The sequence below is a fragment of the Thunnus maccoyii genome, chromosome 15 (genome assembly GCF_910596095.1).
Source record: "Thunnus maccoyii chromosome 15, fThuMac1.1, whole genome shotgun sequence".
Classification (NCBI taxonomy): Eukaryota; Metazoa; Chordata; class Actinopteri; order Scombriformes; family Scombridae; genus Thunnus; species Thunnus maccoyii.
In genome coordinates, this window is record NC_056547.1 from 15,494,519 (window position 1) to 15,512,792 (window position 18,274).

The 18,274-nt window shown below is 38.3% G+C and overlaps 1 protein-coding gene across 1 annotated transcript; it reads left to right on the forward strand.

Annotated features, from left to right (window-relative positions):
- The first annotated feature begins 385 nt into the window (after positions 1-385).
- Positions 386-6,041, forward strand: LOC121913270 (kelch-like protein 10). Its single transcript, XM_042435944.1, has 5 exons — positions 386-600; positions 1,926-2,409; positions 3,378-3,995; positions 4,582-4,731; positions 5,592-6,041. Exons 1-5 carry the CDS (start codon positions 449-451, stop codon positions 5,952-5,954), a joined length of 1,767 nt encoding a protein of 588 aa, XP_042291878.1. The 5' UTR covers positions 386-448; the 3' UTR covers positions 5,955-6,041.
- The last annotated feature ends 12,233 nt before the right edge of the window (positions 6,042-18,274 follow it).

Here is an 18,274-nt window from a genome sequence, read left to right on the forward strand (position 1 = left end):
AGTGTTCATATGGACACCCGATTGTTGTTTTAAGATGGACTTGAAAAATTGTAAACCTGTCCTTTAAGATGAGAGGAAACAACAGAATATGAATTAATCATATTCATTGTAGAAAGGGCCCTTTAACTTTTTTGTATGTGTGTAAGGAAGAAGATAAGAAACATCATATATCCACTGGCAGATTTATATACATTACATGAAAACAAAATGATAAAAAGAAAATGTATGAAATCTTATGAAATTAAACTGGTTAAACTGGTTAAATAACTAGTTAAACTGTTTGTTACTGTCAGTTTATCAGACTTTATGATGTAATAAGGATCCATTCCAGAATCCCATCATTATGTGTGAATCTGTTCACAATTCTCACTTCACTGAACAAACCTGTTGAGGGAAACCAGCAGCTAAAAAAAGTCAGGGAAAAATTTTCTCATATCGAAAATTCAAGATGAGTGACGAAGGCAGCTCTTCACACATCTCAAGCTCAATGTATAATGAACTCCGTCTGGCGGGAGAATTTTGTGACGCGGTTGTCAAAGTTGAGGATGTTGAATTTCAAATCCACAGGGTCATCCTCTGTAACTGCAGCCCCTACTTTGGGTGAGTTGGTTAGCTGATATCAAGGAGCAGTTTATGAATCTATATCCTTTAAAAGATTGAATAAACAACAACAGCAAATTGAGAACAATTACTGACAATAATGCGGGAAACAACATGATGACAACAAGTAATGACTTATATTGATTTACAGAGACTTTGCGATGAAACAGGTTTGTCACATAGAGTTTTATGAAGCAAGAGAGAGTATAAAAAATCTGGTGGATATGAAAAAAAATATTTTAAAGGATAATTAGAGCTGTTTCAAACATTTACCAAAGGTGCAGATTTCCTGTCAGTGAGCACACAATCAGCAAGATGAAGGTTTTTGCTGCCATTTGGTTGAAAAACAATTTCCATGATCATCATTTGTGGGTGTTTTACACTGACTGAAGACTTTATTAAGTTACATTAAGGGTGTTAATTTTTTTTTCAAATATCATGAGAAACTCAACTTTAACTTTATAGCTGTGTCTCAAATCCCAGATTACATACTTGAGCATTTTTAGCAGAGTATGCATTGTGTTAATGAACACTGTTGTCTCACAAACCACACAAAGGAAATGGAGCAAAAATTTAAACTACTTGTGGATGGTAGTGAGAGAGCTCCAGAACTTGCAGAAAACTAAAAATATGTATGTTTGAAGTTTATTAGACAAGTTGCATTTTGACTTCACATATTACCACATGTATTGTATCATTTTCTGTTAATGTGCAACTGTTAAGTATGTTTATTTCTTGTATACTAATTGCATAAAAAGTTTACTAAAAAGATTAGTAGTATATACTGTATACAATCAGTATGTAGTATGGACATGGGCTTTAGTAATGGTTAATATACATAGGAATCAAAATAAACAAATACATGACCTAAGTTATTAGACGATGACCATAGTCTGATAATAGGCCTAATCCTGGATTTAATGGTAGTAAAGATAATATATAGCCATTTATCTTCAAAGATGAATACTGAAAAAAGAAAGAAAAAAAATCATTCCAGATGTCAGTTCAATTCATTAAATTGATATTATGACTTTGGTTACAAATGTGAAGGCTCATCAAGACCCAAAATATATCCAGCAGACAGTAATTTGTGCCAAAGGAACACAGGATGAGTTCACTAGTTCACATGAGCTTCATGTACACTTGGACACTTGTATCTCATTTTTCACTGCAAATGTTTTCTGTCAGAATCTTCTCTTTCACTTTGTGACATCTGTTTTAAAAAAATGCATCTTGAAGTTTATGTTATTGTTCAATGTGAAGATGATAAGAAATGCTGAATAAGGTTTATTTATGATCCTGTGTCTGTGTCTCCTGACCCTCAGAGCCCTCTTCAGACGCTGGTCGACCCCAGAGAAAAAGGTCTTTGACATACCCGGTCTGTCTCCTTACATCATGCAGCTCATCATTGAGTTTGCATACACGGGTGTTGTTTCTGTGACAGAGGAGAACGCACAGGAACTGCTGCTAGCAGCTGATCAGCTCAACATAACGGAGATCGTACAAACCTGCTGCAGCTTCCTGGGGGAGCTGCTCTGCCCGAAGAACTGTATCGGCATCTGGCAGTTCACAAAAATCTTCTACTCCTTTGAACTACAGTGCAAAGCGTACCGCTACATCATTGATCACTTTGAGGATGTTGTTTCCTCTGATGAGTTCCTGCAGCTCTCTGTGCAGGAGCTCACTGTCATAATTGAGAGAGACGACCTCAATGTGAAAAATGAGACCGCTGTGTATGAGGCCATCCTTTACTGGATCGCCCACGCACCTGAAGAACGAAGAGGACACATCGCTGTGCTCTTGCCTAAGGTAAGTGAAAGATGGACAACCACTGTCCTGTCACTATATTCAAGTTAGATATACAATGTTGTAGAACAGCTTTTGTCAAGTTTAAGTTGATTCTAGTTCCAGTTGAGTTTAATAAGATTGAAAATGGGGTCAAATTCAAGACTGAGACTAAAATGCACTGAATCCAGGCAGTAGACACTGTTCTTTCCTCTTTAAATGCTACTGTAAAGTAAAGTATAAGTATATTCCTTAAAGACAAGCACGGTCATGTCCATTCTGTTCTTATTATCCAATGAAAAAAACACAAGCAACAATAAATTGATCCTGTGATCAATGTATCCCTAACAAGCATTACCTGTATGACTAAAGCCTGATATAGCTTATTTCTCCTCACTGTTACCCAAAATCTATTAAAAGCACATCAGTGAACCACACCTTTGCGCTGGATGATATGTTCCTTCATTGCCATGAACATGGGCATTGTAGTTTATTTTCAATGAATCCCACAAACACAGTCTTGCTGTTGGAAATACTCACTAGAGTGTCAAATTTGTATTTATCCACCGGTGAAAGTAGTCCCCAACAAATGAGCTATTTACTACTGTTTGACAATTATTTGTTTAAAACTACAGTGTTATTTAGTTTGTTTTTAATGAAAGTATTTGCTGTATTTATGACTTTAAGATTTACACCTTCAGTAGGAACATGTGGGCTTGGGGCTGCAACAGGTACGGTGGGCTGAGGGAGACTAAAAGAAATGAGAGATGACCTAAAGCAGTGTTGTTTACGATTAAAAAGATCATAGCATATCACTAGCCTTGTCCTTTAAAGATGAAATTTGAGTTTTCAATATTTTTGGAAGATTCTGGTCAGGATATGAGTGACTTAAAATGTTCATAAAATGGTGACAAATGCTAAGCATCAGTTAAGTCAAGTACTCCAGTCCAATGAGTGAAATTCATAGATTTTATATTCTTGTCCCTGCGAAGGTTCGGCTGGCCCTGATGGGTATGGATTACATCAGGATGAATGTGATGTCCAATGAACTTGTGAGAAACATCAGTGATTGCCTGCCTATGGTCGTAGATGCCACCCAAATCATGTGTCACATCATGACAAACAGAGCCTCTGTGTCTGGTTTCTGCAACCCACCTGCCCGTCCTCGCCTACCTAGTGCCATCCTGTTGGCCATTGGAGGCTGGAGTGGCGGTGATCCAACCAACGGCATTGAGGCATACGATATCCGCGCCGACCGTTGGATCAACGTGACAAACAATGTAGAGCGTCCTCGTGCTTATCACGGCGCTGTCTTCCTCAATGGATCTGTCTACTGTGTTGGCGGCTTCGACAGGGTGGAGCATTTCAACAGTGTGCGCAGGTTTGACCTGACCACACACACCTGGCATGAAATGGCACCCATGTACTTCCGCCGCTGCTATGTGAGTGTAACTGTGCTGCATGGTTGCATCTATGCCATGGGAGGCTATGATGGACATGTACGACTCAGCACTGCAGAGCGCTACACACCTGAGACCAACCAGTGGAGTCTTATTGCACCCATGCATGAGCATAGGAGCGACGCAAGCTGCACAGCACTCCATGACAAGGTGGGTGGAGCAAAAGAACAGCTAGGGATCCCTACCTGTCTGAAAAAAAATCTCAAGGACTACAAAAACCACAAAACTAACTAGATCATCTAATACAATCTAAAGTCAAGCAGCCTAATTATAGCTCGAGACTAAAAAGAAGTTGTAGTGACAAAAAATCTAAATATTTATATGATGCTATACAGTATTAGATTCTACAACCTAATCGATATTGGATTTTTTAGGCCGATACAATATTTGAGAGTTAAAAACAGCTGTACAGTATATCGACAGATAATCACTTTTAACATGAATGCATAACAAACAAACAAAAATTTAATTTAAGGGTCAATTAGATTTGGTCATTAAATAATTGTGACCAAGATACAGGATGTACTGACATACATGTGATATAGATATATTTACAAAAAGCTAATTGATAATATTCTTTACTAAATGTTTCTGTTGGATCTCAGCTGTAATTAACCAATTATCTTATAAAGATGTGGAATATTTCTGTATTATTTATTTTTACACAGAAAACACTGTTGCCAGTTGATGCCATTAAAAGTGCAACTTTTCCTAATGTGTCTTCTTTTCTCTCCAGGTTTACATTTGTGGTGGTTTCAACGGGACTGAGTGTCTGCAAACAGCTGAATGTTACAGCCCAGAGACCAATCAGTGGACAATGATCACCCCCATGAACATCCGGCGCAGTGGAATTGCAGTCATTGCGTATGCAGACCATGTCTATGCAGTAAGTCTGAAGAAACACTGCTGACACTCACATAGCACATAAACTCTATAACGTGTTAAGAGATTTGATCAGCAGCGGTTTTAATCTGGTTTGCCAATTTTGACCTCATTATATTGATATATACTATATATCCTGACCAAAAATGTTTTCTTACACTTTTATCTGTTAATTTAATTGATTTGTGATGTTTCTGATGACAGTATTTGTCATTTAATGGTACAAATGGGAATGTACCTCAAAAAAATGCACAAGAAAACAAATGTATGGGAAAAAAATACAGTATTTTCTTATTAGCAGTAAACACAAAGCAACTGTGGCTGTTGGAAGTGTCATTTGCAAGAATTTGGTCATTAAAAACCACTGGACAAATTGAAGTTTTTATCTGATGATGGCACTAGACAAAAAGTCAGAGCAACACCTAACTTACGAGACATTGCATTCAAAACCACATATGTGAACTTCACGATGGCACTAGAAGAAAAGCCACCAAAGTCGTTTGGATTCATCGTCTATGCACCATGAATGTCTGTGTAAAATTGTACTAATCCATCTGGTAGATGTTGAGATATTTCACAGGATGAGTGAAAAGTGGTGGTCACCAAGATTCATCCTCTGAGCACCATGAATGTCTGTACTGAATTTCATGGCAATCCATCAGATAATTGTCGTGACATTTCAAACAAAACTCTGTAAATTTGGATCTTCTAATCCACTATTCATTATTTAAGCCGACTGCCTTCTACTTTATGTATACTGTGTAACTTTTCTTTTAACTCACAAACACATTGAGGGCAATGTTGACAGATTGGTTTCACCTCCATTTAAACATTTGAGTCATTATTCCACTTTTCCTCCCATAGGTTGGTGGCTTTGATGGAAACAGCCGTCTGCGCAGCGCAGAGGCCTACAACCCCCGAACCAACACCTGGCATGCAGTGGCCTCCATGTTGACCCCACGCAGCAACTTTGGCATTGAAGTAGTTGATGACCGAATCCTTGCTGTCGGGGGATTCAACGGCTTCACCACCACCTATAACGTCGAGTACTACGACGCTACAACCGATGAATGGTCTGAGGCCTGTGACATGGAGATCTTCCGCAGCGCTCTGAGCTGCTGTGTGGTGTCCGGACTCCCCAACATGGCCGAGTACATTATCAATCGTGATGAACTGCCATTTCTCAATTTGGAGGATGACGCAGTGGATTCAGGAGATTCAATCTAACACGTAGACAGGTCCTGCCCTGTGCTACCATCCACCCTGGCAAGACTGTAACATACACTATTGAAATAAATTTCTTTGTGCATCAAACTGCTGTTACTCCCATGATAAATTTCAGTTTGTGTGGGCTATTGTAAGCTTTATATAGACTATAAATGCATAATTCTGTATCACTGACTGACAGAGAGACAAAAATCAGTGTTGAGGAATTAAAGAAGGGAAAGGGAAGCCCTGCAGAGAGAGACATGAACAGAAAAATGGCAGAAAGGTTCAGTCGGAGTATACTGTGAGTCGGTGCTGTTACATGACTTTCGTGCTGAAGTCAAGGACTGGATGTTCCACAATCTCCTTCAACTAAATTTGGACAAAACTGGGATTATTCAGGGGGAAGAAAAGCTTGAATGACTTCAGTCTGTCCTTCTCTGTTTTGCCGCATGCACCCCCCCCCCCCTCTCTATCTGTCTCTCTCCCTCTCTCTCTTAATCTCTCTCTTCCTCTCTTTCCCTACTCTCTACTGTCTCTTTTTGTCTTCCTCTTTATCTCACAGACAAAGCATTGGTTGCTCGCTTTTGGGTAGAGTCACCTTGAGACAGAGAGTGCAGTTAGTTGTCTGTGTATTTGGGTACATCTGCACAGGAATTTATAGTATGAGTGTGCACATATAGTACATGTGTTTATAATTGTTTTTATATCAGGGGAGGGGAAAACAATTTTCCTCCCTCAAAGCATGAGTGGACTCAGATTTCTGGCTTCTGTATCACATTTTAAAATGAAAAAAGAGCAAGTAAAAGAAACGATTCACTTATTCAGCACTCGTTGGTTTCAGTGGTGGCTTCTGACAATATTGTAAATGCTTTTTCTGTGTCAAAAAGTCTCATCTGAAGTAAAATGCAGCTTTATTGATGACTGACTTTTAAGCTTGGTGAGTTGATCACAGGTTTAACATTTCCAGAAATGTTAAATGTTTATCAGGGTTCATGCTCTGATGTGTTTTTTTAAAGAATAGAGCAAAAAATATGAAATGTGCAAGTACACACATACAGTATCAACAGATCATCTTTTCCTCTTTTTCCACTCATCTGACTCGACCCTCTCCTCCTTTCCAAACTAAATTTTCTTAATTTCTTCTTCTTTGTGTTTTGTGTATGTTCTTTTGTTTTTCACACTTATGACTGTTATGGAAAAGCTTATTGTTATTACAAACATGGACTGTTAGTGACTTGGCATCTGGCAAGGAAGACGAGGCAAAGCAGAAAGTTGAGGTTTCAAAAATTTTGATTGAAAATTCAAAAAATTCAAAAAACAAATAAGACATTTAAATTCACAATGAAAAATTTAGTCTTGAACCAAGCATACTTCTTTTTTTGTATTTTAGCAGATTTTAGACCACTTAGTGTCCGTTTAATTTACATTTTCCATTAAATTATGACACAGCAAATGCATACATAAAAAGGAAATACCAAGGTGTGATACATGAAGCAAGAGATGGTCCAGTTTTTATTGTCCTTGGCCAGAAGAAGTGCAGTTCTCTAATTTTGGCATCACTTGAAAATGATGGTCTCTGTACTACTGTATGTGTCTATATTAGACGATTCTGTAAAATCCCATATTACTTTCAATCATGTTTCTTTCTTCCTTTTTAACATCTGATGCCAACGTTTTAAAAATTCTGGCTTTCTACAGTATCTCCACATGACAACTACAGCATGGTTAAGGTTAGGGAAAGACTGCAGTTAAGGTATATTAGGGTTAGGCAACTAAAACACTTGGTTATGGCTAGGGAAAGATTGTGTCTACAGCTGAGAAAAAGGCAAAATTTAATTGCAAGTCTGTGACGAGACGCAAGCTCCGGTCTCCTGCATGTAAATCATCATGACTGTCACTAGCGCTACTGTGCTGTGATCTTGTGAATGCCTTTACTGCCAATATGACTGCATGCTTTCATTCAGCATTGTGTGGAGGATGTTACAAAATGTTATTTGGTTCTTAGTAGGCAGAGCAACTTTTATAGAAAAATTTCCTTTTCACATCCTTTTTAGACATGATGCGAACATGTAAAATCAGCAGAGCATTCACAGACTGCAATATATGTCTGAAAGGGGCTTGTGCATGTGTTTCTGTGCATGTGTGTGTCCCTAGAAGTATGAAGAAGGGTTGGGGGATCTTACACAAATACAGGCCGACAATCCCAACTGTTACACCGCCCACACACACTCACACACACATTAGGGAGGAGCCCTGACATGCACAAAGCACAGAGGTTTTTAAAAAATTATTAGCTGAAGTTGCTTGGCTGATGGTCGATGTTCTAAAAGCACTGTGCAATACAACTTTAATAGCACTGGCAACAGGGTACACACACACACACACACACACACACACACACACACACACATACAGAGAGCCATTTTGTCTTCCCTTATTTGCAATGTCTGGTTTCTCTGTCTTCTCCACTTTCTGTCTCCATTTCTCCTTCGTCTGTCTGCCTGCTTGGTAGCCGAAGGCTAACTGTAAAATACAGCCTCTCGCTCATAAAACCAGAGAAAAACACACAACCAGTTATTGTTCTGCGTGAGCGACTGTCAGCAAACTGACAAACGACACATAATTAGTGCTTCACCGGCACAGTTAGTCAATGACATCAAAGCCCGTGTGTGTATATACAGTATGCAAGTGCACATGAGTAGGTGTATGTGTGTGTGTGTGTGTGTGTGTGTGTGTGTCCTACATATTGTGTGATCTGTTATATCAAGCCAAACAGATACTTTATGTTTCAGTATGTGCCCTGTACATGTGTGTGTGTGAGACAGAAAGAGGGCGTATATGTATGTTTGTGTGTGTGTGTGTGTGTGTGCAGCGCCTGAGGGCTTTGTTCTGTAGTGGTGCAATAAAAGACACATTAGAGAAAGAGAGAGATTACAGGAAAAAAAAACATTATCAGCCATAAATGGTGTTTTTTTTCTCTCACAGAAAAAAAAAAGAAACAATAAATCTGTGTGGGTGCGAGAAGCAACAGAACAGGGTTTCACATGATGCACCCTCCTGGAAATCCTGAAAATTCAATGATGTACACACAACATACATTTTTGAGGAACATCTTACACTGCTTGTTGTAACGTGCTGAGAGGAGGGAAGCGAACATTTTACAGCCTCAAGTGTCCTGTCAGAGCTGTGACACTGTCGGTCGCATCAGAAGTGAAAATAAATATCAGAGGATGTCTATAAAGAAGAGTCTGAGGGATGAAGAAAGATAGAAGACAGAGATGAGAGGAGGATGGTGGCTTAAAGATAAGGGAAAGGGTGAAGTGTGTGTGTGTTAGTGTGTGTGTGTGTGTGTGTGTGTGTGTGTGTGTGTGTGTGTGTGTGTGTATTGAGTAAGGGGTTGAATCAATTTCTCCTGTCATGCTTAACACCCGTCTTACCCTCACAGTGTGTGTGGGGCAGGTGCAAGTGTGTTTTAGAGGTGATGAACACACAATACCTCCCCAATTGGAAAGGATTCAATTTATACCCAATCTATCCTCTGTCTCTCTTTCACACATACACACACTCCATAAGAGACAGCTCCTATACTCCTTCTTGACCTCTGGGTGACCTCTGTTTGTTCCCTCTTACCTGTTCTGTCAGTCATATGAGATCAGACTTACAATGCTGCTCTGCTTTAGCACAGACGGCAACTGTCTTGTTCACCGTCCCGCAGCTACCTTGGAGGATGAATTTTTCTCCCAAGAGTGTTGTGAAATATTACAGACCGAGCTGATAACTGAGGAGTTTCTCAATAAAGGCAGACTTCAGTTTGAGGATGAGGATCATCACAGAGAGATGAGAAAGCGGAGACAACTTGGATATTGTTTTGGTTGTTGTGGCTATCATTTGTTGAGATCTGGGCAAGCAGCAACATCATTAACAAACAAGCAGACAGACAAACAGCCAAACTTATTCAAAAGAAAAAAAAAGACAAATGGTAAAATGATAATAATAAGTATCCAAACTAAGCAACAAAATATATTATTTCTTAATGCTTTTGAAAATGACCCATATTGACACTTTCTGATTTGATGCCTTAATTGTTTGTCAGTGCCTTAAAAAAAAAAAGTCACCATCACAAATAGGATTCATATAACTGTCTCTTGATCTACCACCACTATGGTAAGACTTGTAGATTAAGCTAATTAACAATATGGTTAGGGTTAAAACATTTCCTAAGGAGAAGGAAGCTTCATGGTTGTCATCATGGTTAAAAGAATAACTTCTTAAGAGCTTGTCATGGTAAACTAGTGGTCTAAGATGTACAACATGTAACTGCTTTGTAACTGGTTCAAATCTGGACTTTTGTTGCATCTCTCTCTCCCCACATTTTCTGACTCTCAACTATATACTATCAAATAAATGATAACTACTTTACTTTTTGGCCACTTGGGAGCAGCAGGAACAAGTTTTGGACACAACATTGACATATCATCACCTTTTAAGTTGGTATGGCAAACTAGTCAGCAAACAGTTGCTTATATACACACCAATTAGGGAACAACATAATCATTCAATTGGCATTGTGTTCCTTGCCAGCTGGCAAAAGTCCAGTATTAACTCTCTTTTGGCTCTGTTTTTGGTCTCTATCAACTCCCGACGCTCTCTGCTAAATGCTCCACTATGTTCATTGATAACTGTGTCTATATGCCAATTGGAGCTCGGCAGGTAGTGTACAGTGGGTTTTCAGAGCTTTAGTGCTGAGAACAGCTGCTTGCTGAACACAAAAATGACGCTATGAGAATAATGAAAGTGAACCAAAACAGCTAAACAATAAGCTGAAACTCACTATGAAGAGTCGGGTGAGAATTTTCTGTTGGTTAATATCTGAAAGTGATGCCTCTCATATTGCACATTTTCATTTGATACATTGTAAAAATAAAAATCTTGAGTGTAGCTGCTTTAAAGTCCCACTCTGTTGATCCATTCATCCACCCCAAACTGCTCCCTGTGAGGTTTTGTCACTCCATAACAGCGTTGTGCCACTTCCACCTTTGCTCCTGACAATCACTTGTCAGATAAACATAAACAAAGGTCGTATTCGGACATTTGAAGGAATGACTGATGCTGTTTTTTTTGTTGGGCGGACAGTCTCAAAGTGTTGCAAGCATCCGTCACAGTTTACAGACTGACACCCTGGTCACTGAACCAACCACACTTGCCATATTTGTGCTCAGAATAACATTTCAGATGGACTCACTTTCAGTTTTACCTCCAAATAAAGTTATTTAGAGAATCTTGCTGTCTTGTTTTACAAAAGCAGGGGAATTTACCTTTAATAATACTTTGATATTATGCAATGTTGGAGACAAATGACTTCCTGACCAAACTGCACCGTAGTGTTATTGTTGTATGTACACTGTGTGCCTGCAGGAAAGGTGCCTGCAGGTTTTACCCTTCCAACAGCTCTTTCTCAGCAGACTTGTAACCAGCGAAAGACTCCTCTATTCAGGCCTCTATTCAAGCCTCCCCTGACAACCCAGGAGGTCAAACCACTGTCACTCACATTGATATGGAGAGAAAGACAGACAGACAGACACAGAGAGAGGGAGAGAGAGAGAGACAGAGTGAGAGAGAGAGAGAGAGAGGGAGGAGATCAGTAGAGAAGGAGGGAGAGTGAAAAGAAAGGGCACATACAGACGGGAAGCGGTAGGAGAAGAGATGAGAATCCAAATGAATCTTCTTCACCCAACGGACAGACTGTCAAGCTCAGTGTGTGCGTGAGAGAAAGAGAGAGAGTGTGTGTGTGTGTGTGTGTGTGTGTGTCTGTGAGAGTGTGTGTCTGCCTTACCTACTAATTGAAATGCGATGAGGTGTGAAACACCCCTTTAAAAGACCTATCACCATGTGTGAAGCTAAATGTGTGTTGGGGGGGTAGTGTACGTGCGTGCGTGTGTGTGTGTGTGTGCTATGCATATCAACATCCTTTGACCATAGATACAATAAAGTGTGTGTGTGTGTGTGTTTGTGAGCGTGTTAAATGCAGATGTGTGAGTAGGGATGTACCTGTTTGCATACAACACGTTTGTAGCAATTAAATACATGCATGCTGGCAATGTGAGCACACAAATGCAACATAAACAAGTGTGTGTGTGTGCGCAGTACAATATATATCATACAAGTGAACATGCATGTTTGTCCACATGCACAAAACAATAAAGTATGAACTCTTGATTATCTCCTGTGGATGTCTGTGTATGTGTGTGTGTGGGAATGTGACCGTGTATATGTGTGTATAATTTCATTTTGCTGTCTCAGCCTCTTGTTAAGGAGCCATTTAGAGCTCAGGTTGAGTTTCTTCAGCGCCTCCTGACACTTCTTTCCTCCTCACTGCCTCTCTGACTTGCACCGTCTTTTCTCCATCGTTGTCTCATTATCTCTGTCTGTCTTCTCTCCTCTCATCTTCTATTCTTGCTCTCTCCTCTCTTCCTGTGCGTGTTAGCTTACTCCGCTGCACCGCTGTCTTTAACCTGTTAATGAATGCTTCATAAAATGAGTAAAATGTTTTCATGAAGTTAAGTTGGAAATAGACACGAAACCTCTCTTTAAAGACACATCATAGGAGAAGTTACTGGCTAAATGTATATATAAATAAATATTAAATGAACATTGGCAGAAATTACACTAGCTAGTGCAGATTTTCATTAGCTGTATGAGTTTTTCATTCAACACAAGGAACACTTTGGTTAATAACTAAAACAGTTTTGCTTTGGTAATTGATGATATTCAGTTCAGTTCTCTGAGAGGGCGAATTGTATATGTGTGTGTTCATGTGTGTGTGTGTGTGTGCTATTTAACAACACTAACACAACTAAATATATCTTTGTGTATGTGTGAGTGTGTCCATCATACAGTACATACAGCCTTTGTGCTGCATGTGTTTGCATACAGATGCTTATGTGCATATGTGTGTGTATAAGAAGCCCTCTATATGTCTACATGTATCAGATTGGTGATCCGTGATATTACACTCTAAGCTTATATACATATTCATCCATTTGAGCACACACACATATACACACAGACAGTGGAAGTCACTTGCCCTCGAAGGACCTATTAAAATGACACCGTGATATCATCAGGCATAAATATCCATATTTCTTTTAAAAATGTACATACAGATTGTTTTTTCAGTGGTAAACATAACCCACGGCAGGAAGGTGTTACTGAAGTCCTGCCAGCACAAATTACAACCAGCTCAGCTAAAAGACACAACATACATTTTTTTTTATCTCTCTCATATTTTCACCTCTGCACTTAAAATTAAATAATACTCCAAGATTTTATGCTAAAATCTTAAACTATGCACACACAGACCTGCAGGTATATCTTCAGCATTCTTTATTCTTCAATTCTAAATCATTATTTTTTACAATATGTCAATGTGACACTTGAGCCAGAGTCTATTTAATGAAGCTCATGCAGGTTGGGATAAGCATGAACATTGGATTGAAAAGGGCAAAGCCACATGGTGGACACAGTGAACTGTCATCCTATTTTAAATCAGTAAAATTATAGCAGATAGAACTTTTTTCTCTGTTTATTCCCAACGTAAAAATAACCCGAGGTAAAGTCCTCCAAATGTAATGACAGAATATATTGTGTGTAATTGTTCTCCAGAACAACAGTCGCAAACATACAGTACCAGTCAAAAGTTTGGACACACTTTCCCTTGAATGAGAAAGTGTGTCCAAACCTTGACTGGTACTGTATGTTGGTGGGACATCATTTGTCTTCCATAACTGTTACAAATAACTGTTACGAAAATTTAATTGTTTTCTGATTGATGGTTAAGGTTTGGTTAAGTCTACACAAAAAGAGCATATAGTTAGGGTAAGGGAAAGATTGTTGTTTTTGTCAAAACAACCACCTGTTTATAGAACGCCTGAACCTGACTTTCAGTCGGAAACAGGCAGCAAATAGCAATCTTTCGTTTCAAAGTCCAACCAGCCCAGCTTCCTTTAGACTTTGAAGCTCTATAACAACATTTCATTACTTTCTTCCTTGCTCTTGAAGAACAAGAGTCATATTGTAAGTTGTACAGCTGCTAGAGGGCTTGCCACTTGAACGTAAACATATGTAGTTTTTGGGGCATTTTCTGGAACAACTGGTGCTTTCTGGAGGCTTTTTCAAACTCACTGGCTGCTTCGGGATTTTTACAGCATCTCAGTATCTCAATTTTTTGTCAGGATGTTTTCAAAAAGACTGAAAGTGTAATGAACAAGAACATACAGTATATGCTAACATTTTGACTCAGCATTAAATAAACATAATACACATGTTACTTTAGTGCATAGCTGAGGCAAACTCACAACTACTTTTTGACTCTAGTAAGCTGTGAAAGAGTTTTAGAAGATCCAGAATTGAATCCTCATTATCCACTGTGAAATCTTTATTTATTAAAGAAAGTAGGCCTATAAAATAACATTTTTTAAATTCAAGGTATTCCCACAATGTGTACTCAAATCTGCCCTTCACATCCTGGCAGACTGGGTATATCATTCAGGACATGGCCCTTTTCCCATTCCTTTACACCGCAGCATGTGATATCAGACATGAATTAAAAAGAGACAAATCACTGAGGAGCATCTGAAAGCCATTTCACTGTGGGGTGAGCTTTCAGTTCTTACACCCCAGAGATCTTACAGGTGTAAAGGCAGTTTTTAGTCAGTGATTGTAAAATCAAAGATTGCTTGGGGACATGGTTCTTACTCATAAAAGTGAAGGAAAGATTATTTTCCAGACATATAATGAAGAAGCGATTTATATTGAACAGGCTCCTCATAGCCTCGTTCATCTTATTTTTATACGTATAACTTCTCTTACTCCAAATTATTTGCTAGGTCAGGTCCAATATATAGGATTGTCTGATAAGTTATGGTGCACACTGTGTAGGTTTGAGTTTCACAGGCTTCTTGCTTTATGAATGATTTAAGGTGAAAACTACAAAGGGACAGTGTATGAACTATTTAAACCCATCACCTGCTGAAGGCTAGAAGGTCAAGCATCATGGGAAACAAGAATTAGCATATTTAAATGCTTCTGGGCAATAAATAAAATATTCTCTATGTGTGACGTTTCTTCTTATTTTCTCTGTCTTTCTTCTGTCTTATTGCATACTGATGAAGTCCATTTTGTTTGGTATTGAGTATTTATATATGAGTATTTAGTTGGTTAATACCGATCACTGTAAATACTGTAGTTGTGGGTTGGATGAGTTTTTTTCCTGACTTGGCAGTATGGTATAAAATGTGACGTCTCTCATAACATAGTCAGGTGTCAAGGATCCATTTAATACAAATATATGAGGTTGTATTATGATATTTCTATTTAAACCAAGTAATAAATAGAATGAGAACCCTAACCCTAATTATTCACAACAAAGAGCTCCAATATATAAAACATGCTGCTCAGTTTTGTAGAACCAGTTTGTTCCCACAGAAGAACCAGACCATATTGTCAGAAAACAGACAAGAAGTGATAACACCAAAGTTTGAGTCACTTTTTTAAAGGGGCATTCAACCAATTTTACACATTAAGTTCAGTTTACTCAAACTGCTCGACCCGTAAAAACAGTTGTAGAGTATAATCTCTTTTGTGGCTCTGGTGGGAGCCTTCTAAAGCCTGGAAAATTAACCCTGATGATCTAATCAGTCATAATGATCATCATAATAAGAGATGCTATTGAGTTGCATTATGGAAAATGTAGGATCCAGTGTTTTTGGAGCTTACAAAACATACTTGAGATAAAAAAAAGACCATTCCTTTTTAAATTCCAACTATATGTAAGTGCAAATACTAAACTACTGAACCATTTCCCATTTGAGTTCTTATCTTATCTTTGTGTTTTACCTATAATTGTTTACTCTCCCCAGTGATTCACAGCTTGCCCTCCTTAACTTGTCTGATTGGCAGATCCTCTATAAAGTGATCAAGCATTAGTTTCATGTTCCAAAAAAAATCTTCCGTCAATTTCTGTCAAGGATATTTAAAGCAAATTTATTGCAACTTATCCGACCAACCACTGATTTGACCTCACAGTTTAAGCAACTGTAGGTGTAAACATGTATCCTACTATTTGTGTAGATAAAACTCTGTGTTCACTCGTTTCTTCCTTTATTTCTTCACTGTATTTCCTCTTCGATTAAACCGGCTGTGATGTTGCGTCTGTTGCTGTGGATCCATAGTGGTTCAGACTGATTTAATGTGATGTAGAGTATAACACAAAGTAAAATAATGCTAGTATGGACTTCATAGATGTTTGTACAACACATACACACACACACACACACACACACACATACACACACACACACACAAACACATTGACAGTAGCTATTACAGCGAGGAAGCCTTTTTAAGGTCCAGTGGATTAGAATTAGTATCATTAGTGGACCAAAGGCAATACAAGAAAATCAATATCTTTAGGAGCAATAGGAGAAAATCAATCACCTTATAATAGAAGGTCATTTATCTTTAGAAGTAAAGTACTGGCAGATGGTAGCCAATCACAGTCAATGGGGTCTTCTGTATGGCTGATAGTAATCTAAGTTACGGTGTTATTGAGAAGCCTTTGAATGAGAATCACTGGAATCCATTGAGAACATGTGACGGGTGAAAATAAACCTAATGTGATGGGATTCTTGTCTGATAAAGCCTGGTTGGGTTAAACTTGGTAAACTCAGTATAATGAATATCAAGTCTGACATCAACATTAAACCGTGTGTACACAGTAACAACACAGACAAAACAAATGTTTAACAAACCTTTAAAACCAATATGATTGAAGACACTTTCAACAGATGGAAGGGCTCACTTGCCAATCTTTTACACATGCTCAGGACATGTTCTCAATTATCTGATTATTGGACTAAAATATTTGAAACACTGCAAAATGGTTTTGATACAACAGTTATTCCCAAACCATTTACAGTGCTTTTTGCTGTTCCCTTTGACGTTAACTTCTCTGTCACATTGCCAAAGGTCTTCACTACATTACTGAGTAGGTGCTGTATTATTCTGGAAATACGTGAGTTTCAACCCCTTAATTTAACGGTTGGATCAAGGAAGCACTGAACTGTATCAAGGTTGAGAAAATTAGATACTCTATAGCGGCTGTCTAAAATTTCCTTTACACATGATCACATAAAGTCTCTGACACTTCTGCTTGATGCTGAGGATGGCCGACACTTGGTTTTTGTTTGAGTTTTTGTTGGTGTCATGTGTCCAAAAGGTTGGATTGTGTATGTGTGTTGTTTTATTTAAGTTTTTTTGTAAGTGTTACAAATTATAAATAAAATTTGCACCAACAAAACTCCAACATGATTCTAATATACAGGGTCTGAAATGCTTGAAATCACAAAAATCTCTTCACACACATACCAATAAAATGCACACATACAAGATGTTCCTCAATCAGCTTTAAACTAATATCTCCTGCATTTTCATACTAAAACCTTTTGACTCTCAGCCAGACTGTATTTTAGGAAAACAAGCTGTTTAGTGTGCAGAAATTATGATAAATCGAGACAAACTACAGCTGAAGTCTCCAGTATTTCCCCATTTTTTCTCTTGTCTATAGCCTAATTGATTAAACCACACTTGCACTTCAAGAAAACATGCACACACTTAATTAAATTGAAAGTTCACTTTAATCAGTTTGTGTGTACATGTGCTGTACACTGCAGCTTGTGACATTTTGTAAGCCATGTGTCTCATACACATGTACTGTGCCATATCACATGCTATGCCATTTAATACAAGCATTTGTTTTGTCTTTTCCGCACAAAATATTGTCATATTAGTTCCAGCTGTTACATGGTGATTATTGCAAAGGGGCTTTTGTAATGACCTAACATAGTTTCATTGTGAGTGTTAGTGTTATTGTTATTGCTGATTAAAATATTACAGAAATCATATTTTTTATAAACTGGTTGTACCTTACGAGTGACATTTACTGCACTGTAGAAACAGCATGTCGTTAAAGTTTATTACATTTGGTTATTGTCAACATCTTTATTAGATTGTATCCAAAGTGGCTTCTCATGTCCACAATTATAACTTCAGTACCTTTTTAACTATTCGGAACACTTAACTCCATGATCCAACTAATTACAAATGATTTAATTTGTCTGAACAAACAAAGCAAATCCCAACAAATGCTCTCACATGTACACATACACACACACATATATATACACACACACACACAGTGTGTTGCAATGCTGTCAAGGTTAAAGACATTGCCCTGACATCAGCTTCCCTGTTCACGTATGGGGCTGAACGCAAGCAATTAA

Bases quoted from the DNA above. Each gene is read 5' to 3' on its own strand.
- LOC121913270 (XM_042435944.1), top strand. From the start codon at position 449: ATGAGTGACGAAGGCAGCTCTTCACACATCTCAAGCTCAATGTATAAT. The intron at 601-1,925 runs GTGAGTTGGTTA...CCTGACCCTCAG, and splicing joins AACTGCAGCCCCTACTTTGG to AGCCCTCTTCAGACGCTGGT. The intron at 3,996-4,581 runs GTGGGTGGAGCA...TTTTCTCTCCAG, and splicing joins GCACAGCACTCCATGACAAG to GTTTACATTTGTGGTGGTTT.